Source organism: Neltuma alba, unplaced genomic scaffold (assembly GCF_004799145.2).
Source record: "Neltuma alba isolate B1F8T4 unplaced genomic scaffold, ASM479914v2 tig00000766_pilon, whole genome shotgun sequence".
NCBI classification, from domain to species: Eukaryota; Viridiplantae; Streptophyta; class Magnoliopsida; order Fabales; family Fabaceae; genus Neltuma; species Neltuma alba.
In genome coordinates this window covers 128,716-155,857 of record NW_021632181.1, presented here as the reverse complement: position 1 = coordinate 155,857, position 27,142 = coordinate 128,716, and the positions used below count along the sequence as shown (strand labels likewise).

The 27,142-nt window shown below is 31.6% G+C and overlaps 1 protein-coding gene and 2 pseudogenes across 1 annotated transcript; all 3 read right to left on the bottom strand.

The window, feature by feature from the left end:
• Positions 1-611: 611 nt before the first annotated feature.
• Positions 612-5,317, bottom strand: LOC114744857 (thaumatin-like protein). Its single transcript, XM_028932997.1, has 2 exons — positions 5,310-5,317; positions 612-1,134 (listed from the first exon to the last, which is right to left on the bottom strand). Exons 1-2 carry the CDS (start codon positions 5,315-5,317, stop codon positions 612-614), a joined length of 531 nt encoding a protein of 176 aa, XP_028788830.1.
• A 4,301-nt stretch (positions 5,318-9,618) lies between these two features.
• LOC114744961 (receptor-like protein EIX2) lies at positions 9,619-10,465 on the bottom strand (annotated as a pseudogene).
• A 493-nt stretch (positions 10,466-10,958) lies between these two features.
• Positions 10,959-27,107, bottom strand: LOC114744949 (receptor-like protein EIX1; annotated as a pseudogene).
• Positions 27,108-27,142: the final 35 nt, after the last annotated feature.

The window sequence follows — 27,142 nt, the reverse complement described above, 5'->3', positions numbered from 1 at the left end:
GAATTTGTTTCCGTCACAAATTCCGTCGATAATTTGTGACGGAATTTTTTTTCGTCGCTAATCAGCTGTTTTTTTGTAGTGGGCTCACGTTAATTACCATCAATGTTGGGTTAGAGACCTTGTATTGCAAAAGAATTAAACTTGCATAAATGCTAAGCTAAAACAATATCTGACGCTCTGATTCTATTTCATCCAACACTAATTTTATTTATGGCACATCTAGCATCTTGGTTTTATTTTTCTGCACTCTAATCTTATTTATATGCAATGCATCCAGCATCTTAATAAACCATAAATGAATGGTATTAAAGTGCTAGATATAAGATGAAAATAACATCAGAAATGCATAAGATGTTACTTTACCCGAAATACCTATAGTCAGAAGCGTTGGAGGGATGACGAAAGTTAACGTAAAAGAAGGAAAAAGATCAGTAAAGAGAACCACCCAAGTATATAAAATTCAAGGTTGAGAATTTATTCATATCTTAGGAATACAAGTACACAGATAAGGTAGACAAGCAGAGAATGCATGGTGTCTTACTACACAGTCCTTTATTAATAGGTAGGAATTATAAGAAAACAAGGCGCAACTAACTAATATAACTACTTATTCATGGGCAGAAGACAATCTTGTAGTTGGTTCCCCCTCGACAACTATGAGTCTTAGAATTGTCGGCAGGATAAAGGTAAGCATCAGGGCACTTATCAGTAGGACATCGAAGGGAAAGGCTACAGCCATTAGAGGTTGGGCTGAATTCCAAGGGAATATTGAAACCATCAATCACTGAGATATCGTAAAAGTCCAAATTGTTGGGTTGGTTAAGAGAAAATTCTGTAAGTGTAGTTGGTGGTGCCCCAGAGAGTTGGCATTGGAGCACACCTCCACAATCACCTGTGTCACAATGTCCATGACCTGACCCGTCGAAGTTGCAGCCGGTTCGACCCCATATACGAGCTTGGGCGGTGCCGGGCGCTACCTGAAGGGACCACGTCTCACTGGGATTCAGCTGCCGGCCACCACCGGTTGGCAAAGACGCCGGCCACACTGTGTAGGGGCAACTGTTGGTTATATCAAACGTGGCTGCTTCAGTGAAAGTGAAGCTAAGAGCCAGAAGGAGGGAGAAAACAAAAAGGCTTTTGGACAGTGTCATTTTTTGGAGGTAACTAAGATTGTGTAGTGATGTTGCTTTTGTGATGGTGAGGGATAGCAATAATATTAATGGGTATTTATAGGGTTCTGGGAGCTGTGGTATTTTTAAAATTTAAGCGATTATGGCATGAAGTAAATGGAAGAGTGCACAAATTAATTAGCACAGAAAATTAGAACCAATTTCAGTGCTCATCACTTTAATAAGTACTATAAACACATTATATTTGAATCATCCATATTTCATTTAGATGGTCTAGGTTTGATTTTTGTTTTATTTTTATTTTAAATAATTATTTTAATACGTTGAAAATCTAAAATAGAGATAATCTCTTAACTATAATTTTTTTCAAAAATAATTTTTTTCTATTTAAAAATAATTAATTAAAAATTTTAAATCTGAATTGTTTAAATACGATTCAGATCTGATGAAATTATTATGCTTATCAAAATAATGAGTATGGAAACGTGTTCCTCGAAAATTCATAGTTGCGGTCAAGCTGCGGGTCTGCATAAAAGATAATAATTAGTTTGGTGGAATGGATTGTCCAAAATGACTATATTGGCCTTGACTTGGAAAAAGATCGCGATTAGCGAAGACTTCTGGCTTGACTTTGAATAGTCCACACTTTTACTAAAAATAATAACTGATACTTTTTGTTGTGAAATATTATATTCCGTTTAGGATTTTTGGACTCAATTATATGAAAAATCCTAATTAAATTGAGTTGAAATACCTAAATTTAAATTCATGCTTGCATTTTTAACAAATTTCTAATTTAGTCATGAGGTCTCATTAAGAATTTCTAAATATTGCTAAATAATCAGGATGCTCCTCTTTAATTTGGAAGTAAAATTAATTATTTTATCGTTCTAAATAGCCCCTCATCTTTTATGACTATTGTTTGATATACAAATAATTTTACGGTGTTTTAAAATTTGTATATATAACTAAAACTTTCAAAAATATTTAATTGATGTTTCTTAATGGTTGGACGCAAGTTTTCTCATCCGTTTTGTTCATCTCTCCGGATCTGAATTTTATTATTCTTTGGATTTCTTCTACAATTTGTGTTGTGATTGTTTTAGTTCTCAGATCTCAAAATTTTTAGTTGTCAGTTGTCCTAATTCTGCTTCATCTGGGATTTGCATTGAATCATCATAATGCTGGAATTTTAGCCCTTCTTTGAATCAGAGAGCAGGAATTTGCTTTTAGGCATGGCCTCTTCTTTTTTTTTTTTTGGGCATAGATGCCTGGCTGGAGTCTTAAGTTATTAAAATTATTTGCCACACCAGCTTCTTCTAACAAAATTATTTCTAATACTACTGGCCTTTATTTAGCAGTTTTAAAGATAACGAAATAATGAATTTACATAAAAATGTAAAAGGGTATAAAGGAAAAGGAAAACTTGAGGACTTAATTCAAAACTAAATAAGACTATAAGAACCTTTAAATTAATTTTTTCTCAACTTTATTTAAGGGATATTCAGTGTCCTTCCATTCAATCAACCCAACTCCATGAAAAAATTAATTACAATTGAATGTTTAACTTACTCGTTTATATTTTTAATTTTTAGTAGTAATTCTGTTAGTGTGTATTTTGGAGATGTGTTTATGTATACCAGTTGAATGCGCAATTTCCTTGCAAGTCAATCAACTAACTTTTTAACAAATTACGCTGTGTTTGGCTCGACAGAGGGAAGGAAATGAGAGAGATTTTAATTAAGAGTGTGTTTGGTACGAGGGGTTTGGGAGGGGGTAGGAGAGGAAAAGGGAGGGATTTTAATCATTTCTACTTGTTTGGCAACACATAAATTTTAGGAGAGGAGGGAAAATTTAAAAAAAAATTTCCTCCCCTCCCCTCCAAAATTGAGAAGATTTGGAGGAAAAGGACAATATTTTGCCATGTTGTATCCATTATGCCTATATTTTGTTATGTTGTGATCATTATGTCTATATTTTGACGTACTGTGATCATTATGCCTATATCTTAAATAAAATAAGAGCAAAATTGTCCATATTAAAACATTTTTTCCCTCCCCTCCCCTCTTTTTTTATAAATTCAAATAAGATAATATTAAAATCTTTTCATTCTCCTCCCCTCCATTAAAATTCCTCCCCTCCCCTTCCTCTCATTGAGCCAAACATACCCTAAGGGAAGGGGAGGGTAGCAACAAAGGGGGGGAGGAGGGAGGGGGGAGGGGGGAGGGGATACCTTATTTTATTCTGATAAAAAATTGACTATTTTAACTTTATAAAATTTAAATGAATTTTCTCACTTTTTAATTTTATCAAGATATAACTACATATATAATGTAATTCACCAATTTTGACCTGCAAGACGAAATCACGCACTTATAGGATATCATCAAGTGTCTGTTTTGCTTGATCTTTCTTTTTATTTCATTATGAACTATTGAAAACGTATTGCTTACTTATTAAACTTTGTGTTTAAACTTGATCAGTATGGATTTTTAATTTATTCATCAATTTTAATTTTGTTGCTGTGATCTTCGTATGACTTTATATGTAGGCTAACGAACGCTCCTTTGAGGGTTAGATTTTGCAAACTATCATGAGGCCGGTTTCAATGGCTACAAATTCGCCCTGCTTAGTAAAAATATGTTGAAGCCTTGACATTGTACGTACTCTGGGCAGGAAGAAAAGGGTATTGTCTGAGATTGGGAGAATATGTAATTTTGGTTTTGCTCGTATGTTTTACATGGCCAAGTCATTTTTTTCTCTCAACAGTTTATCATTACTTGACTGGTGCATGTAAATTTTTGGCATGACTATTTACTAACTTGTGGTTCTCATGATTTACTCATTGCACGTTGCTACATGATATTTTTAGCCGTTACTTCTCATTGACTCTGTTTTTAATAATCATCCATCATAGGTCGCCTCTAAAGAAACTCAGAGTGTGGGGGTGGATCAAATTTCTAAGGAGGCAGCATTTGCGGAGCGAATCAATCTGTTTCATTCAAACGGTCACTACTATGACCCTATCCAATCAACTACCTCTTACTTGCATGTTTTTGAACCACCTAAAGTCACTTCTGCTGCCAGCGTTCAAGTAGAGGAGCCTCTCTTTCATGAGGATGACTTCTTGGAAATGAATGATCTCATTGATCCTGAACTAGCATTACCAAAAATAGAAAATCCTTTGGTGAATTTAGAGTTTGAAGATGGATTAAGTGCACTTGACTGGTACAATGATGCAGAGATGTTTCTTCGCGACATGGGGCATATTGACCAGGAAACTATTTCACATCCTTCTATGAATACTTTTGACAGTAATGTCGTGAATCAGCATTATCAGTCTCAGCCCTTTGGAGACAATGCAGATCAAAGTGGTGAACTCTGGATGCGTCATGAAAGGCATATGATGAGTCCAGCAGAACTTGCAAATAATGTTTCTTTCTGTTCATCAACCTCAGGTACATTCATTGGCATGACACACTGTGGTGGTGGTTTTGCTCAACTTCCAAATAATGATTGTACCATCTTTGTTCTCAATGGAGATGCAAGCTTCGCATCTCATTTGTGTTGAACTCTTCGAAGTTGACTTCCATTGGTTGATAGCCTGCTAATGCATCGAAGAAACCTTCCCTGATTATTGGTGTTCTGGCATCTTTGAGAGCTTTCTACACTAATATTAATGTGACTTGAGCTTGTTTCAAGTGGCTCTTGTGAAAAAAGGAAAAAAAAAAATACAAAAAAAGAAAAGAGCACAAACGATTTCTAATATCTGATAGTTTCTGGTCATATGTATAGGTGTGGGTTGTGAATCTGCCAGCTTGCTAATGAAACTGCGATTGTGAAGAGAGCAGGTAAAGGAAGGGGATCTTCTTCTGGTTCTTGCCGGCTCTCACTGCTTTATGTGCTTTTTTATGGGTTTCTATAGGGACATTGAGACTACTTGGGAGATGCATCCCTTGATATTTGAATCCCTAGTTTTGCTGCTATGCGTCATAGGGGATTCCCCTGATTTAATGAACAAACGTTTATTGTTCTAACATATTTTAATAATTTAAGGGGAAAAAAAAGAATTTACATTTTTTTTGTGTGTGAATATTGAACTTGAGAAGGAAGGTTTTTATTGTCTGAATGAGTGTTAAAACGAAAGAAGGGCTTGTAGGTAGATGAATATTGGGTGACTACAGCATTACACAAATGCTACTTATTTGTCTCAATTATTAAGCTTATTTAGGCTTTGCTTGAAGGACCTTAGTTCCTTTATTTGTTCATTTATTTCATTATGTATTTATTCGTTTATTTAATAGTTTAAGATGCCTATACTAATCCAATGCGGTTTGGGAGCTCTCATTTTGGACAATGGATCATATTAATATTCACCTTGCTGTGAAACCTATACATATATAGTGTTATTTCCCTCTATTGTAATTTTTAATTTTACTAGTGTGTTACGGTTGTTGGTAGGATGGTGTTTTATTTTATGCAGATATGCTGCAAGTAATCAGTGGATATTTGTTGGGGAAAGGTAAAAAAGTAGAGTTATTATCATTTTCCCATCAGGGTTTTTACCAATAAATATGTGGTGTGTGTGTATATATATATTCATGAATATGCATTATATAATCAAATAATTTAATATTTTTACACAATTGGAAAAAGCCATTTTAACATTTTGTACAAGGGATTGGGCTGAACTGTGTGACTATTTAGCTGTTATATTTTAAAAAAATCATAATCGACCGTTTTTATTAAAAAGAAATCAGAAATCTCGCTGCAAAAATAAGTTTTTTGACATCTTAATGAAAACGGGATCTAAAATTACAAAAGGAGGAAAGGAAAAGGAGAGAAGGAAAGAGAAGGAAGTGAAGGAAAAATCCAGCGTTCTGTTCTCAACTTATTTTGGCAGAGAAATTTATTTGACATTTTGACTCATAAGTATGGGCCAATATCATATGTTCAAAATCCACTCCTGCCTTTGCCCCAAAAAATGCATCCACTCCTGCGTCCCATCCGCCCTGAAATCAAATTCAAAACAACTTGAGCCCAAACTTAATATGTCTACTGGGACTCGTAAGAAAGCTAATATTGGGCCCAAACTTAACATGTTTGTAGTTGTAATTTGTCATTGTCAATACATGTCACGATAGTTGTTAATCATTACACTTTAAGTTATCAGTACCTACTCTTTCAGTTGTCAATACATATTTCACAAAAAAAAATGAGGACAATTTGGTAATTAAACAAATAAAATTTTTTGTAATGAGGTCTCTTGGGACTTTAGAATAATTTAATGATTTGAGAGGACCTTTTTATATTTAATTTCCTTGGGTGAGACCTTATTGCAATTTTTTTAATATAAACCAATTGAATAATTTGAAAAGATTAAAAAAGTTACTAAATTATTTAATCATAACATATGTTATGCTTACATGTATTTTTATATTATATATCAATTTATAATTAAAGCAAATTATTATAACCAATCCTTAATATAAAAGTTAATTCAACATTCAATTTGGTCCTAAATATAAAATCTGAATTTACTCTGTCTCTCATACTTGTCTATATTTTTCAAGATAATCCTTGTAGTAGTTGCACATGTTAACGATTTTATCAAATGATGATTTGAGCTAATACACATGATTAGCAAAGAAATTTTAGAAAAGATAACACCTATTTATTATAAATAACTAGCTGAAATAATTTTTTATATATTCAAAATAATCAATAGCTCTTATATTAAATATCGGAGGTAGTATATAAATACTTTAACATAATTTTTTAATTTTTTAATTTTTTTAAATTAATTAATGGGGCTTTATATTAAAGACTGAAGATAATATTAATTTTAGAATGTTGGTTAATGTATAATTTTTTGCCCTCAAATTAAATACTACCACGAGTGGTTGTTATAGAAATTAGTTAAGGGACTAGATTTGATCCTAAATATAAAATCTTAATATATATTATGTCTCACAGATTTATAATAAGTTAAGATGAAATTTTAACAATAAAGTTTTGTGTCAAAAGCTTCTTATACTACTTAGTTTTGAATGGTGCAAAAATAATCACAAACATTAACAAGTACAGAACTTGGTCGTTGCCATTAATACACCCAAACTTCCGTCTCTTTTTTGTTGTGAGTCCCACTTATTTCCCATTTGGCAGATGTTGCTCAAACCAACTTTAGACAAGTGGCACTCCTTTTGACCTTTCGCCGTACCTCTCCTCGCTCATCTTCATTTTTGGTTTCCAGCATGCCCTCTATTTTGCCCTCCATCTCCCTCACACACACACTCTACTTTCTCTCTTCATTTTTATTTTCTCACCCCCACCATTTTCTCTCTTCTTCACTTGGCCTTTTGCTTGCAACCCCTTCTTCTTCTTCTCCCTCAATGTTATGTGCATCAGTTCCCAATTCAATGACCTCCACCGCTCCACGTGCTGTCTCACCCTGTCTCACTCCATTTCTTTTCTTTTGTTTTTTTTCCTCTCAGGCTGACTATGTCTTCTTCCATTTCAAAGACCTCCATTTCTCAATATTTCTTGTTGATTGATCTAGCAAAAGAAAGTAATAGGTAGGATGAAGAACTTCTTAACCATGAGGAGTGATTAATCTGAAGATGAAGCCCTCCAATCGATCAACTTCGGTTTTCAGGATCTGAGTAGAGCCACTTCAAAGCCTGCCCACCATGCCATCAAACTCGATGGCTTCAGCTTCGGCACCTTCAGATTCTTCTCACTCCTTTTATTTTGGTGATAGATTCTTTTAACCCCTTTTCTCTTTTTTTTGACCAGCTTTTCACTCCTGCGCTCTATTTCTTGCACAATATGCTTAAGTTTTCTTCTTAGGATCTTGCAATTAGTTTAGTGTGGAATTTTCTACACTTTAGTTGAAATCTGTTGAATCATTTAAGGCTTTTATACTTTTGATTTTTACACGGGCATAATGGTGATGGATTTGGCGAGGTGGAAAGAGGGAAATCAGATGGGAGAGGAGTGAGAATTGGATGGAGTTATAGAGGAAGAAGAGGATTTATGAACTGGTTCTCTTCCTCCTTTCTTGCTGGTCTTCGCAATGTTGAAGCTACTTAGATGGAATCACTAATTTAAAATGTTTGATTTTGAGTTCGTAAGAGATTTTGTGGGTTGAAGAAGAGATGTTTGAAGGACAGAGAAGTGGACGATGAGCCGAGTTATTTATAGGTTGAAGCTTGGTTATTTTTTTTTCATTTACACACCTGTCATATATTATGATCACATCAACCTTCACTCTCTACCACGTCACCATTTCAGGTCAAACATTTTTCTCTCTCTAACTTTGTAACAGTCATCATGATTCAATTTAACGGTTGTGATAATATTGCTTCACGTTTTAATGTTTGTGTCCAGTTTTGCACCTTTCAAAATTAGATGATGCCATATACTTGGTGTAAAACTTTATTGTTAAAATTATACCTTAATGCACTTATAATTCATTTTTCAAAGTATTCCTGTTGTTTACACATGTTAAGAGGATTTTCATCTAAGGGTAATGATAGTATAGAAGGGGTATTATAAGAAAATCAACTCATACTTATTACAAATAACTAATTTAATTAATTTTTTAATCTAATCAAATTAGTTAAGTAATTCTTATGTAAATGACATGAGGTTGTATATAATATAAATTTTAATATAAATGTATAATCATTTTATTTTTATATTTTTAAAGTTTGTGTTCTAAAATTTAAATTCCATGCAATTGCACAACTTTGTACTCGGAACCTGAACCTAATCTCTTACTATTTTATTCATACAGATTAATGAACAATGAGTACTTACTTATTATTTATTAAATTAGTATACAAACTAAAACTAGTACTTGAATTATTTTTCCTATTTATGACATAGACATGTTGATTAAAAAACTTGCACATAACCATGACAACGATTAAAAAAAAAAAGGGAAATGGGGATAATAAAGATTAAGAGAAAACATCAACAGATCATGGATATTTGTTTTATTTAAAAAGGTTTGATAAAAATATAAAATAAATCAAAGCCAGAATTTCAAGGACTCCTCTGATGTAATATATTATTTCTATTTCAAATGACTATGTCTTCTATTGTAATATAAATTGGGATTTAATTTATGTTATAAAGTTTTAAAACAACTCTGAACATGTACATTTTTTTTTTGCACTGTTAATTGGCCGTTAATCCATAACTATGCACAATTAAACAAAGCCATGTTTAGCAGCTATGTGATTTTTTTTTAGCTTTGATGAGTCAATATATAGCCCTGATGTATTCGAATTGTTATATATAGTTCAATTTAATAATCATGTAATGAAATTATATGGCATTAATTAAATTAAAAAACAAACAAAAAAATTTAAAAGGATTGAATATTAATTAGAGATTTAATTTTTTTTTTGTCCTTAGTGAAATCATGAAGACATACGCTATATATCAAAATGACCCTTTACTAATATTATTGTCATTGTTGTCACACATATACTGAAACATTACATTATACTAATAACAAGAGAGACAATGTTATAAGAAAAGAAGAAAAAAAGACAGAACAAAGATACACATGGTTACAAATTTTAACCATGGACATGGTTTGTGAGCAGCCTCTTCAACTTTGCTATTTTTATTGAAGCAAACACATATATCTCATCTGCTACATCTTCCACTCTTCGGAAACAAGCATATCTCCAACTCTTCTTTAACACTAATGTCCCAATAGCACCCCAAAAGCCAACAGCAAACCCAATTGCTACTACAAAATAAAACCACACTTTTTTTGGATCAATTTCATCTTCGCGTTCTCCAATTTCAGGAACTTGATGAGGATCATCACCTTGACACTTATTTGGTAGTGGGATTCCACAAAGATAAGGGTTGCCAACATAAATGGATGGATCATTCAACGTCAAGAATTGATTTTCAGTCGGAATTGGCCCTGAAAGGTTATTGTATGACATGTTCAAATGACTCAACATAGTTACCTTCGGCATGCTCTTTGGAATTGTGCCAGAAATTAGGTTGCAAGAGATATCAAATGATTCAAGGGATTTCATATCCCCAATAACCTCCGGAATCTCTCCTTTCAAATGATTGTGTGAAAGGTTCAAGCTTATTAATTTGACAAGGGAGAATAACCCAAGGGGAATTAATCCAACCAAATTGTTATTTGACAAATCAAAGTTAATCTCAAGCTGCAAGATTCTAGTAATGTCAAACTCTCTTCCTTTCATAACTTGTTTCACATGTTGATAAGGCCATTCACTTTCTACGTCAAATTCCCATCTGGCTGAATTCCATATATGTGTATTATTTACTGTCATTCCTATAAGATTGCCAATGCAATTGGGTATTGAGCCACTTATGCTGTTATTTGCAAGTTCCAAAATTTGCAATGATTGGAGTTGGCATAGATGTAAAGAAATGTTACCATCCAACATATTATCTCGCAACCTCAGAATGTTCAGTGTGGGAAAAGTGTTGCTAGTCCATGGTGGTAAACTTCTAGAAATTTTATTCTCACCCAAATCAAAAATTCTCAATTCCGTCAAATTTTCCAAATTCAATGGAAGCTTCCCTTCAAGATAGTTATTGTTCAAATGCAACCAGAACAATGAAGAAAGCTTGCCGATTGAGATAGGGAAGGCACCAGATAATTTGTTGAATGAAAAATTTATTTCTGTCAATTTGCTTGTATCTCTCCAACAATTTGGAATTTCACCAGATAAATTGTTACGAGAAAGATCAATGCTACTTAGATTTACAAGGTGACAAAAACTTTGAGGGATATTGCCACTAAAAGAGTTATTTGATAGATCAAGGACATATAGATTGAAAGTTGACCAAACTTTGAGGAATGTTGCTCATGAGAGAATTATTTGAAAGATCAAGGATACGTAGATTTGAAAGTTGACCAAGACTTTGAGGAATGTTACTCATAAGAGAATTACTTGAAAGATTAAGCTTATACAGATTTGAAAGTTGACCAAGACTTTGAGGAATGTTGCCCATGAGAGAATTACTTGAAAGATCAAGGCTATACAGATTTGAAAGTTGACCAAGACTTTGAGGAATGTTGCTCATGAGAGAATTATTTGAAAGAAAAAGGTGAGATAGATTTGAAAGTTGACCAAGACTTTGAGGAATGTTGCCCATGAGAGAATTACTTGAAAGATCAAGGGAATGTAGATTTGAAAGTTGACCAAGACTTTGAGGAATGTTGCCCATGAGAGAATTACTTGAAAGATCAAGGTAAGATAGATTTGAAAGTTGACCAAGACTTTGAGGAATGTTGCCCATGAGAGAATTACTTGAAAGATCAATGTAAGATAGATTTGAAAGTTGACCAAGACTTTGAGGAATGTTGCCCATGAGAGAATTACTTGAAAGACCAAGGTAATATAGATGTGAAAGTTGATCAAGACTTTGAGGAATAAGGCCACTTAAAGAATTATTTAATAGATCAAGGCTTCTTAGATTTACTAATTGACCAAAACTGTGAGGAATATTGCCACAAAAATAATTATATGAAAGTTCAAGGCGCATTAGCTTTTCAAGATGCCCTATCCAAGTTGGCAAATGGCCATTGAGTTCATTCTGACTCAAGTACAGTTCCTCTATATCATATTTGATGCATCTAGATAAATCGGAGTCCCCAAATGCCTATCCTTGAAGATTGCTCTCATGAAAATCTAATATTTTTAAATGACAAATGTTTTTTAAGATTTGTGAGACAGAACTTTCTAGTGTGGTCGGGACTTGATTCATGGAGATATTTAGATGGCGAAGGCTCCTTAACTCTCCCAACCAAGATGGAATTGAACTAAAATTGTTTACAGAAAGGTCAAGGTATTCAAGGGAAGTCAAGTTTGATAGAGCAATAGGAATGGGTCCACAAAATACATTATATGAAAGATCAAGAGAAACCAGATTCTTAAACTCTCCTAGCCATAATGGCATTGAACTGAGATTGTTGAAATAGAGGTCAAGGGATTCAACGAAAGTCCAATTTTGAAACATATGAAGGATTTGACCATCAATTTCATTCCCACCCAAATTCAAGACCTGAACGCTAGTATTATTTGTGAAATTGAACGGGGGAAGAGGAGTAGACAAGTTACCAAGTCCACATCCTTTTAATTGGAGTTGTGATAAAGAAGGAAGCATGTGAAGTACTTGGAACAAGTTGTGAGCTTCTCCAAGGTAGACTTCACTAAGATTGAGGTGTTGCAAAGACTGAAGTTTAGAGATCCAACTCATGTCATTGATGTGCAAATCATTCCAACTGAGATCAAGAAACTGCAATGCTGTGAGGTTTCTACCAAGATTGGTAGGAATCTTCCCTGTGAAATTGGACCCAGCGATAGAAAGATATCTCAACCTCCCTATAGAACCAAGAAAGGTAGGAATCGAGATGGCATTGAAGTTGTTTCCACTCAAATCTAAATAAATCAAATGTTGCAACTCCAATAAAGATGGATCAACACTAGTAGCTTGTAGGGAATAGAAACTGAGATCAAGTTTGAGAACAGGACCAGTAACATTGTGACAAGTGATGCCATCCCATTGGCAACAGTTGGTTTTGGGATTCCAAGAGGAAAGGTTTTTATGTGGATCATCATAAATAGATGCTTTGAACTTGAGAAGAGCTTGTTTCTCTGATTCAATGCATCTTCCACACAAACCTAATGGGGCAATTCCCAACAACAAGAAAAGCAACACAAATCCTAATATGATGTGTCTTCCCATATCGATGAGAAAAGCTCTGGCAAAGTGAATTTTCTATATGGTGAATTTGTATCGAGAAGTGAAGTGTGGGGTTTGCTCAATACATGCAACTCATATTTATAGATGACTTTTTTTTAACCAAAAAATGTGATAAAAGATAATCATGAGTTGTATACTTTTAAAACAAACAACTATTCACTTGTGGTTTTCTTCAACTTTTATGTTCAAATTATATATTAAAAGAATTTAAAAGATGAAAAATACGTGGTTAGCATCAAAGTACCGTGAGCACTAACAACAAACTAAAAGCAATTTACTTTCAAATTGCAATGATGCGTCAATATGGTTGTTGCATATTCACATTGAATATTGAAATTGTTAAATATAGACTCGTTTAAGCAGGAAATTTAATTTTAAACTATTCAATTGTCTGGTCTATACAAAAAAATTTTAAAAAAAAAACTATACTTACACCTTTGATCTTTTTATATAATTATAATATTATGCAAAACTTAAAAACAAAACAAAGCCATTGATATAAGCGGCCAAGGATACAGATTTAAAACTGTTTTTGGGTAAAATATAAATTTAAAACTTTAATAGCATAAAATTATTAAAGTTCGCCAATCTTGTCAATTCTATACTTGAACATGTTTCAAACAGAGAACAAACAATTTTGAATGACTACAATTAACAAAATCATTGAATGTCAATCAAATTAGAAGTTCAATAGCTGGACCAGGATGATCATTCTGGGAAAAAATAAAAAATAACATGGGACAAAATATTGTCGGCGAAAAAAATTTATGTGAAAAGAATTATAAAATGTAAAATGTGTCAATTTCTAGATTAATCGTGAATGTAACAATTTTGCAAATATTATAAAAATTAGGAACGTCTCTTGGCGAACGTTTGAACACAATTTATTGTTGAAAAATGTTAAAAAAAATTAAAATAATTAAATTTAGGAGTTAGTTAGCTAATTTATATAGATTAAAAAATAAGTTAAATTGATGAGTTGTAATATATTTAGAAAAAATTTATTAGTTTTCATAAAAACCCCTCCTGGTAATGTACTCAACAAAATTAATGTCGAATGGGTTGTTTTAAACATTTCAGCAACACACCATTTCCATCGTTGGTTCATTTTTGTTTTGCTCACTCTAATTATATAAGAAGAATTTTTTGAGGATGATACAATCCTATTTATAAGAAATCTGAAATAAATATTTTATATTTTTTAAAGTAATTAAATATTTCATTTTAAGTATTTAAAAAAAATTTAAAATTGCTTGTTTAGATTATAAGGATTATTTTTTAAATGACATGACATATAATAAAAAATATAAAAAGATTGACATGGCAAAAACCAGTAACTTTAACGGTAATTTTAATGATAAGGGATCAATAAACAAAACACTAAATATTAGGGTTCTTAATTTAATTTTTTAAATATAAAGGAGGTTATACGCAACTGACCTAAAATTAAGGGAAGTTCTATATATTTTAGCCTTTGTTTTGTATATAAATGTTCAATAGATTGAGATAACAGTCATGAGAAAAAGAAAATGCTGCGTATCATGTTAGGTGGCTGCATCTCTTTCTCTGTTTTCTTTTTTCTTTTTCTTTTTTCCTTCTTTAATTATAGATCGTGGAATTCTTTTTCTCTTTCTTTTCCCCGTAGCTGGGTTTGCTTTTTCTTGCACTGGGCTATTTTAGTTTGGAGAAATTAATTATTTAGTCATTCTAGGGTTCACATAATTCCAGCTCAATTCCAAATATTTAATTTATTAGTGTATCTCAATATATTAAATTTGAGACATTTAATTAATTGGTTCTTTTATTTTATAATTCATATGCAATTCATCCTAAAAAATTATTTGTATAAACTAACCAATTAAACGTCAAAATTTTCAGTAGTCTTAGTTTCAAGGATTGAATGGTCGTCGAGTTGAAACTATATCTCTTTTAGTTACATGTTTAGATAGAAAGAAATAATGTACTTTTTATGATTCCCATAAACTGACAAAAGATTTAATTTTTGCTTTCCATAAAAAATTTTAAAAAAAATAAATAAATTTTCTTTGAAAATCACTTTTTTAAACCTTTCTGTGGCAGAGAAATAAAACAAACTTAATGAAACATTCCTCCTAATCTTCGAAAATCATGTGAAATCATCAAATGACCAGGTCAACCAAACTTTTCGTCAACGTAACTTTTTTTTGGGCATATTTTATAGCCACCGACACAATGCTTAGCTTTATTCTTCTCTTCTCTTTTTTTTTTTTTTTTGACCAGAATTTATTCTTCTCTTTTCATGCACGTTCATGCTTTTTTGAAATATTGATGCTTATAGATACCCTACCTTCAATAATTTCATGGTTGTTAGAAAGGATCAGATCGTCCAGTTAAACTAGTTGAACCAACAACCAGCCCTAGTCTTGTATAGAACCTCTTTTTTTGCGCTAATTTTTGATAGAGCAAAATAATGTTATTTTGCATTTTTATTTTTAGCTGATATATTCTCTTTATTGTTAGATATATTTAATGATATATATTAGTGATTTTGGTAAGTCTTGTGCTAAGTTTTCTTAGATAATTAGTAGTATTGTGACACAGCTGGTATTTTGGTGAATCCTGGCAGACAAAAAATAACTGTTTAAATTGACTTTCTAGAGTCGTTGATTTTCAGCAGCATATATTTTTTTTAATCAACACTGAAATTTATTATCAAAAGTCTATTTTTTGGTAGTACTTAATACCATCTGGATGAAAAGAAACAAATTGCATCATAAAGGGAAAAATAGATTATCCTCTTACTATGATTTGGGAAATCCAAAATATAATTTCTCTTTCAGATTATGACTTTTGATAACTTTAACTCCTTTTGGTCTCCTAAGTAGAACTTCTTTGATAAATATTTTCACTTAAGATTGAACCAAGATGGTTGGAATGTGTTACTCTATAAATACAAAAAATTAAGAAAATACTATTGCCACAATATTATTTGTTATGAGGGAATGCCTTTAAAAGAATTTTGATGGGGAAACCAAGCTACTATAACTCCAATTTGAAACTTGCTACAGGTAAGCCCTCTGTGCAAGTTTACTATATTAAAAAGAGATTGCTCTATATTCTTGCCTATGCTTTCTCTCTTCTCAACATCACTTGGCAAGAAATACTTGCCCTCAGTCATAATTTCTCTTCTTTTAATAAAGATGTGACTTATAATAATCTTATTTACTATGAAGGACATTTCGTATTTGGCTGGGAAAAAAAAGAGAGAAATTAAACCGTGTTGTACATCTAATGAAAATAAAAGTCTTTTAACAAATAAAGTGAAAGCCAAACTATTGATAACGAATATTTATAAAATATTTAATGTGTCACTGTCTATGTCAATTATGCCTTATTTTCTCATATAACGTGTGGAATGTCTTAAAGAAATTTTTAAGGTTAAGTAGTCTCTCCCTTTCTTTATATAAGTCTTCTTTTCAAAAAATAATTAATTTTATTTATATGCCTTTTTAAATTTTCAAGACTGAAGTTGATATGATGATATTGTCATTCTCTCAATTATAACTATAAGGCACTGATAGAATTGGCGCATGTAATTAAACAAAATCTTTAACAAATTGTAAAGTGAAAACTTTTGACATTTTTTTCTTTTCCTTTTCTTTTCCTATCTTTTATACACACTTACCAAACACTAAAATTCTAAAGCAACATTAATTAATAAAATAAAATAAAATAAGTGCATTAAAAGGGTCACGAGCATAAAAATAATGGTTATGCCAACTCCCAAGTCAGTCAATGGTTTTGTGTCATAGGGTATAGAGCCAAAGAAACTTCTTGGAGAGCGATTATTCTTATAGATATATAATTTTAGTTTCATGACAATAAAACAGGTTAATAACATATTAAATCAGTTTCATTCATGATCCAAAATAATTTAATTTCTATCTTTAAATTATTTTTGAGCAGTTTATAATGATTCAAATATTCCTAACTTTTCCTTTTTACGTAATTCCAATTTTTTTCTGGGAAAAATTAGAAACAGGTCACAAATGAGGGACTTATATTTTTTTTGGCCTAAAATGAGGGAGTTATAATTTTTTCACATGTATTTTTTTTCGGACAACAATATTTTGTCACATATTATCTTCGATTTTTTGCAGAATGATCATCCTTGTTTAGCTATTTAACTTCAAATTTGATTAACTTTCAAAGATTTTGTTAATTTTAGTCATTCAAAATTATTTGAGTAAAGTACGCTCACTACCCTTCTATTTTACTTCAATTACAAAAACCTTCCATATGTTTTGAAAATGTATACAAGCCTTTCTTAAAATTAAAATATATGTTACACAAACTTCTTTCTTATATTTCCATCCATTCCTTTGTGTAAGTTCCCTTTATATGTATTTTAAAAAATTTTAGGACACTAGTATTTCAAAAATTCTAACTATACTCCTATCCATTGTAATTTTAAAAGCTTAAGACAATATTAATTATCAAATAAATTAAGTTTCCATATAGAAATTAAATGAAGACAGAAATTTAAGGAGGAAATTAAAATAAATTCACTACATGGTAGGGAAAACTGTAAATAAATACCATAAAAAATCAAAAATTGCAATTTAGGTTCTTGAATCTAAAAAATTGCTGCTAGGATCAGGTATTAAATATGAATTAGCAAATATAAAAGACTAAATTACCCTCATGTCGAAAATAAAAATTTAACTATAAGTTATGTATTAAAAATTATAAGTTACATATGAAAAAGTCTGTACTATTAAATAACGAGTACAATATTAGAAATTATAAATTAAGTAGTCTAAATAAGAAGTCTGCAATGAAAATGACAAGTTTGAACAGCAAGACAATTTGATCTTCTACACAATATCTGCTCATTTATATCAAAGACTCGGTCGTAATAGCAATTTTTTGAATTCAAAAACCCAAATTACAATTTTTTTATTTTTTAGAGTCTTTATTTACAATTTTTCCTATATGATAAGAAAAATGACGCCAAACTTATGTACGGAAAAACTTATGGTTAAGAAATTGAAATCAATATCATACAGGATTTAAACAAAGGCCAAAGCATTTAGTAGTTTGGGTAGAGTTTTCCAAATATGCCGCCACCATATCCTCCTTCTGACGATATTACATATAACTTGTTGAAAGTATTCGCATTTCGCAACGCGTCAAAGACGAAAAGAAAAGGTAACTGTTGACTGACTTCAAAAATTTGACATGTTGTTGACATCAATATTTTTTCATATATTAATTGGCTAAAGAATTCAACAAATATGAGTTAAAGACATCAATTGTGCACTAGTTAAGATCAATATTGATATAAGATACAAAAAATTTAAGTTGTATTATATCCATTATTTAGTACTTTTTATCACTATTTTAAATTGTTGAAAAGAAGACTGTTTTTTCTCTCTCTCTTTTTTTCCCCAAAAAGACTATCTTTTTAAGAATTGGTTTTTATTTCACTTTTGATTTTATATACCAAGCAATGTTTCTGATAATTGATGACTAAATTGATGTACTTGATTAAAACAAATTAATGAATACATTGAATATTAATTAAATCCGCTGGCTTTGTTTTTTGAAATGAATTTCCACATGAGTGTGATTATAGTTTAGTCATCGAATTTATTTTAATGAATATTAACTAAATTGTTAATGAATTCATCAAATTTATTCTTTCAGTATCTTGAGACATATTTTTGAACTATTCTTTTCAAGCTCTATGGTGGTATAATTCGTGGCCTTATATGTCTTGCAAGCATTTAGCTTGCCAATTAAAGAAACAACCACCCCCCCCCCAAAAAAAAAAAGAGGTCTCTTATTGTTATTGGATATTGTTGGATTTTTCGTAGGACTATCCGTTGATGGGCTAACTCTCACCATCTATTGTGTCAAGAAAAGCTTTTCTATTAGGAGGATATATCTGTTCTTCGTACTTGAAATAGAATTCTGATTTTTAGCACTACCTAAATCTGTGTATGTACGAGCCTCGTTAATGAAAGAGAGAAGAAGAGCCCCAAGCCGTTTGCCCGAAGGTTGAATGTCCAACAAAGGAAAAAGAGAAAAAAGGGTATTGTACAGAAAAGTATTCATATTTAATACCCAATAGCTCTTCAAGCAAGATTGCCTTCATGACGAGTATACTTGTACTTAGCAAAAAAAAAAAAATTCATACATATTTCTGCACAGTTCTCTTATTTATTGACTGTCACTTGGCTGGAGATATTAGCTTTGCTTCATGATTTCTCTTTCATAGGCGTTGAGACCATTTCTTTCTCATTTTCTTAAGCATTTTAATTTTCATGTTGGTGTTCTTCCTATTTGTAACTTGTAAAACTCTTATTTACTAAATATTCCTCCGACCCTTAATGTAAAATCTAATTAGAAAATTAATGTTGGTCTTATATGTAAGACCTATTTTCACATGTTATATCAATTTTTTTTTTCAAATTAATCCTATTGATATTTTTCCAACAATAATCAAGTAGAAGAGGGAGGAAGAAAATTAAGAAAGATGTTTAGGATGTTTTAGAAATAACATGTCATATTAACTAGTTTAACTAACATTTTTAATTTACTCAAATTAGTCAATTAGATCTTACATTAACTATAAGAGAAATACTCTTCTGGTTCTATTTATAAGGTACTTTCAACATATTTCACGCAGACAGAAAATAAAACTCTTAAAATGCATTCACTTTTTATTAAAATATAATAACTTTACGACTTTACCTCTATTTAATATATATACCTTTTAAAAAAGATGTATAACTATTTACACTATAATAAATAGAGAACGAAATAGTATATTCATACTAAAAGTTTAATGAAGTAATTTGTAAATAAAACCAAAAAAAAAAAAACATTTTCTCTTTGTCCTATAAATATGACTAAAAAGGTACCATTTTGTCTTGATTCGTATTGGCTAACCCTTTTTTGAAAAATAATATTGAATTTTAAAACAAATATATGTATAAATAGAGATCACAGTTTAAGAAGCATCATTAGTTTGATAGGTTGTGACTAACCCTTTTTTATTGCTCATAAGCATTCTTCCATTAAAAGCAATCATGTTTACGGTCAGATATCAAATGTGGGCACATCTGGAAATGGTGCCAACACGTGAGTTGCAGGTATTATTGCGTATGTTCTTTTGGAACCAAGGCATTGATTATATACAATGTTAGGTCGTAACTTGGTCCAGACGCTACGTTCATGAAGTGTTTTTTTAATTTGGTCCAGAATTGTAAAGTATCATCAAGCGTCTGTTTTGCTTGGTCTTTCTTTTTATTTCATTATGAACTAGTGAAAACGTATTGCTTACTTATTAAACTTTGTGTTTAAACGTGATCAGTATGGATTTTTAATGTATTCATCAATTTTAATTTCATTGCTGTGATCTTGGCGTGACTTTATATGTAGGCTAACGAAAGCTCCTTTGAAAGCAAGATTTTGCAAGCTATCATGGGGCCGGTTTCAGTGGCTACATATTTGTCGTGCTTAGTAAAAATATGTTGAAGCCACGACATTGTATAGACTCTGGGCGGGAAGAAAAGGGTATTGTCTGAGATTGGGAGAATATGTGATTCTGGTTTTGATCGTCCATTTTGCATGGCCAAATCATTTTTTTCTCTGAATAGTTTATCATTACTTGACTGCTGCATTTAAGTTTTGGCATGACTGTTTTGTAAATTTGGTTCTTATGATTTTTTTGCCATTACTGTTCATTAACTCTGTTTTTAATAATCATCCATTATAGGTCGCTGCTGAAGAAACTCATAGTGTGGTGGTGGATCAAATTTCTAATGAGGTAGCATTTGCGGAGCCAATCAATCTATTTCATTCAAGCGGTCACTACTATGACACTACCCAATCAACTACGTCTTACGTGCATGTTTCTAAAGCACCTGATTCAAGTAGAGGAGCCTCTCTTTCATGAGGATGACTCCTTGAAAATGAATGATCTAATTGATCCTGAACTAGAATTGCCAAAAATAGAAAATCCTTTGGAGAACATGAAGTTTGAAGATGGATTAAGCGCACTTGACTTGTATCATGATGCAAAGATGTTTCTTTCGCTTCATCAACCTCCGGTTCTTATTGCTTTATGTGCTTTTTTATGGGTTTCTATGGGGACACTGAGACTACTTGGGAGATCCATCCCTTGACATCTGAATCCCTAGTTTTGCTGCTATGTGTTATATGGGATTCCCCTTATTCAATGAACAAAAGTCTATTGTTCTAACATATTTTAATAATTTAAAAAAAAACAGGAATTTACCTTCTGTTTCTTTTACTTTTATGAATATTGAACTTGAGAAGGAAGGTTTTTATTAAAATGAAAGAAGGGCGTGTAATTATAAGTAGATGAATGCTGGGTGACTGCCGCATCACACAAATCCTATTTATTTGTTTATTTAATAGTTGTTATAGCCTATGCTAATCCAATGCCGTTTGGGAGCCCTCATTTTGGCCAATAGATCATATAAATATTCACCTTCCTGTGAAACTTGTATATCTATAGTGTTATTTCTCTCTACTGTAATTTTTAATTTTATTAGCGTGTTACGGTTGTTGGTAGGACGGTGACATGGTTGCTACTGTTTTATTTTATGCAGACGAGTTGCAAGTAATCAATGGATATTTGTTTGGGAAAGTAAAAAAGCAGAGTTATCATAGTTTTCCCATCAGATTTTTATCAATAAATATATGGTGTGTGTGTGTGTGTTCATGAATATGCATCATATAATCAAATAATTTAATATTTTTACACAATTGGGAAAACTCATTTTAATATTTTGTACAAGGGATTGGGCTGAACTGTGTGACTGGTTATAGTGTCTTTTTCCACTTGTTATACATTTTAAAATATATAGTGTCTTTTTCTCGTGCTTTTTTTTTTCCGCGTGGAAAGGAATTCTTTTTAATATATTGGGAAGGTAGGAATCTTATTTCGTTTGTTTATTCATTATTATTATTAACGCACATCCACTTTGGTTTGGGAGCAACCATTTTGTAGAATGAATTATATAAATAATTACATAATTATGAAACCTGTACAAATAAAATAAATATATCCAACTGTAATCAAGAGAAGCATAGGAATATATTGTAGCAAATCGTTTGTATCGATTATAATTTTTTTAAAACATTGAAATGAAATCAGAAATCTCTCTGTAAAAATAAGTTTTTTTTGGACATCTTAATGAAAACGGGATCTAAAATTACAAAAAGAGGAAGAGGAAAAAGAAAGAAGAAAGTGAAAGAAAAATCTCTCAGCGTAAGGGCCAATATCATATATTTTAAAATCCGCTCCTGGCTTTCCCCGAAAAAACCATCCACTTCTGCTTCCCATCAGGAGAAGAAAGCGTGTTCTCAACTTGAGCCCCAAAAAATAAAATAAAATCCACTCCTGCTTTCAATCAGGCCGGAAATTAATTCAGAACAACTTGAGCCCAAACTTAATACGTCTACTGGGCCTGGTAAGAAAGGTAATATTGGGCCCAAACTTAACATGTTTGTGGTTCTAATTTCTTACGGTTAGACATTCTTAGACAATACTATTTTTTAAAAATAAAAGATCCAGTTGAATAATTTAAAAAAATTAAAAAAGTTTACTAAACTATCTAATTATAACATATATTACATGATCTTTTTAAAATACTTATATGCATTATTATATTATATATTAATTTATAAGTAAAGCAAATTACTATAACTAGTCCTTAGTATAAAAGTTAGTTTAACATTCAATTTGGTGCTAAACAGAAAAACCAAATTCACTGTCTCTCATATTTATCCATGTCTTTTAATCCTTCTAGTAGTTGCACATATTAAATATTTTATCAAATAATAATTTTGGCTAATACACATGATTAGCAAAGGTATTTTAAAAAAGACAACATCTATTTATTATAAATAATTAACTTAAATAATTTTTTATATCCTCAAATTCATCAATTAGCTCTTATATTAAAGATCAGAAATAACATATAAATACTTTAACATAATTTAGTAATTATTTAATTTTTTTAAAAATTAATTGGGCTCTTAACAACAAAGTTTTATGTCAAGAACGTTTGATATCATTTAGTTTTAAAGGTATAAAAGTAACCACAAACATTAAAAAGTATAGAATTTGGTCACTACGGTTAATAAGTCCAAGTGTCCGTTTCTTTTTTGTTATGGGCCCCACTATTTTCAGTTTGGCATATGCTGCTCGAACCAAATTTAGACACGTGGCACCCCTTTTGACCTTTCCCTGTACCTCTCCTCTCTCATCAGTTCCCAATTCAATGACCTCCACCGCTCCACGTGCTTTCTCACCATGTCTCACTCCATTTCTTTTCTTTCATTTTTCCCCCTTGGGTTGACTGTGTCTTCTTCCATTTCAAAGACCTCCATTTCTCGATCTTTCTTGCTGATTGATCTAGCAAAGGAAAGTAAGAGGTAAGAGGAAGAACTTCTTAACCATGAGGAGTGATTAATCCCAACACGAAACCCTCCAATTGATCACCTTCGATTCCCATGATATAAGTAACGCCACTTGAAAGCCCACCCACCATGCCATCAAACTCGATGGCTTCAGCTTCGGCACCTCTTTCCTTCAATGGCTTGCTTCTACCTCCACTATGTACGAGCCTTTAGATTCTTCTCACTCCTTTTATTTTGGTGACATATTCTTCTCACTCCTTTTCTACTGCGTTCTGTTTCTTACACAATATACTCAAGTTTTCTTCTTTGGCTCTTACAATTAGTTTAGTGTGGAATTTTCTATACTTCTGTCAAAATCTGTTGAATCATTTGAGGTTTTTATACTTTGGATTTTAACATGGGCATAATGGTGATGGATTTGGTGAGGTGGAAAGAGGGAAATCAGACGGGAGAGGTCTGAGAATTGGATGGAGTTATAGAAGAAGAAGAGGATTTATGAACTTGTTCTCTTCCTCCTTTCTTGTTGGTTTTGACTATGTTGAAGCTATTTAGATGAAATCACTAATTTGAAAAGTTTGATTTTGTGAGTTTGTAAGAGATTTTGTGGGTTGAAGAAGAAATGTTTGAAGGACAGAGAAGCGGACGATGAGCAGGGTTATTTACAGGTTGAAGATTGGTTTTTTTTTTTTTTCCATTTACACACTTGTCATATATTATGATCACATCAACTTTCACTCTCTGCCACGTCACCATTTCAGGTCAAGCATTTTTTGCTCTCCAACTTTGTAACAGTCAACATGATTCAATTTAACAGTTGTGATAAAATTGCTCCACATTTTAATGTTTGTGTCTACTTTTGCATCCTTCAAAATTAGATAATGTCAGATGTTCTTGGTGTAAAACTTTATTATTAAAATGGCACATTAACCCATTTATATAATTCATTTTTCAAAGTATTCTTATTAATTGCACACATGTTAAGAGAATTTTCATCTAAGGGTAATGATAGTCTAAAAGGGTACTCCTTCGGTCCTTAATATAGAACCCAATTGTTGAGTTAGTTTTAATCCTAAATATAAGACCTATTTCTTATATTTATCAATTTTTTTCTAAATTACCCATATGAATACTCCATCAACGATAATCAAGTAGAAGAGGGAGAGGAGATATTAAGAAAAATGATTATGGTGTTTTAGGAAAAACATGTAACATTTCTTATAATTAACGAAATTACCTAACTTCCTCAATCTAATCAAATTAGTTAAATGGGTCTTATATTAAGGATCGGAGGAGTATTATAAGAAAATTAACTCATATTTATTACAAATAAATAATTTAATTAATTTTTTAATCTACTCAAATTAGTTAAGTAATTCTTATATAAAAGACATGAGACTGTATATAATATAAATTTTAATATAAATGTATAATCATTTTATTTTTATATTTTTAAAGTTTTATTCTAAAATTTAAATGTCATGCAATTGCACAACTTTGTACTTGGAACCTGAACCTAATTTCTTAATATTTTATTCACACAGATTAATTAACAATGAGTACTTATTTATTATTTATTAAATTAGTATACAAACTAAAACTAAAACTTGAATTATTTTTCATATTTTATGACATAGACATGTTGATTAAAAAACTTGTGTATAACCATGACAACGATTAAAAAAAAAGAGAGAAAATGGATATAATAAAGATTAAGAGAAATAAAACATCAACAGATCATGGATATTTGTTTTATTTAAAAAAAGTTTGATAAAAACATAAAATAAATCAAAGCGAGAATTTCAAGGATTAGGTCCTCTGATGTAATATATTATTTCTAAAACATAGTGAAATAAGGTAATTTCAAGAATTTCATAGTGAAATAAGGATTAGGTCAACAGATCATGACAACGATTTAATTTTTTTTTTTTGGTTCATAGTGAAATCATGAAGACATACGCGCTATATATCAAAATGACCCTATACTAATATTATTGTCATTGTTGCCCCACATATACTAAAACATTACATTCTACTAATAACATGAGAGACAATGATATAACAAAAGAAAAAAAAAAAAAGACAGAACAAAGATACACACGGCTACAAAGATTAACCATGGACATAGTTTGTGAGTAGCCTCTTCAACTTTGCTATTGTTATTGAAGCGAACACATATATCTCATTTGCTACATCTTCCACTCTTCGGAAACAAGCATATCTCCAACTCTTCTTCAACACTAATGTCCCAATAGCACCCCAAAAGCCAACAGCAAACCCAATTGCTACCACAAAATAAAACCACACTTTTTCTGGATCATTTTCATCTTCACGTTCTCCAGTTTCAGGAACTTGTTGAGAATCATCACCTTGACATTTATTTGGTAGTGGGATTCCACAAAGATGAGGGTTACCAACATAAATGGATGGGTCATTCAACGTCAAGAATTGATTTTCAGTCGGAATTGGCCCTGAAAGGTTATTGTATGACATGTTCAAATGGCTCAACATAGTTACATTCGGCATGCTCTTTGGAATTGAGCTAGAAATTAGTTTGCAAGAGATATCAAATGATTCAAGGGATTTCATATCCCCAATAATCTCTAGAATCTCTCCTTTCAAATGATTGTGTGAAAGGTTCAAGCTGATTAATTTGACAAGGGAGAATAACCCAAGAGGAATTAATCCAACCAAATTGTTATTTGACAAATCAAAGTTAATCTCAAGCTGCAAGATTCTAGTAATGTCAAACTCTCTTCCTTTCATAACTTGTTTCACATGTTGATTAGGCCATTCACTTTCTATGCCAAATTCCCATTCGGTTGAATTCCATATATGTGTATTATTTACTGTCATTCCTGTAAGATTGCCAATGCAATTGGGTATTGAGCCACTTATGTTGTTATTTGCAAGGTCCAAAATCTGCAATGATTGGAGTTGGCATAGATGTAAAGAAATGTTACCATCCAACATATTATCTCGCAACCTCAGAATGTTCAATGTAGGAAAAGTGTTGCTAGTCCATGGGGGTATACTTCCAGAAATGTTATTCTCACCCAAATCTAAAATTCTCAATTCCGTCAATTTTTCCAAATTCAATGGAAGATTCCCTTCAAGATAGTTATTGTTCAAATGCAACCAGAACAATGAAGAAAGCTTGCCGATTGAGATAGGGAAAGCACTAGATAATTTGTTGAATGAAAAATTTATTTATGTCAATTTACCTGTATCTCTCCAATAATTTGGAATTTCACCAGATAAATTGTAACGAGAAAGATCAATGCTTCCTAGATTTACAAGGTGACAAGAGCTTTGAGGGATATTGCCAGTAAAAGAGTTATTTGAGAGATCAAGAAATTCTTGATTTGCAAGTTGACCAAAACTTTGACCAATGTTGCTCGTGAGAGAATTATTTGAAAGATCGAGGACAAGTAGATTTGAAAGTTGACCAAGACTTTGAGGAATGTTACTCATAAGAGAATTACTTGAAAGATTAAGGTCATGTAGATTTGAAAGTTGACAAAGACTTTGAGGAATGTTGCCCATGAGAGAATTACTTGAAAGATCAAGGTGAGATAGATTTGAAAGTTGACCAAGACTTTGAGGAATGTTGCCCATGAGAGAATTACTTGAAAGATCAAGGTAATCTAGATTTGAAAGTTGATCAAGACTTTGAGGAATGTTGCCCATGAGAGAATTACTTGAAAGATCAAGGTAATATAGATTTGAAAGTTGACTAGGACTTTGAGGAATATTGCCCATAAGAGAATTACTTGAAAGATCAAGGTGATCTAGAT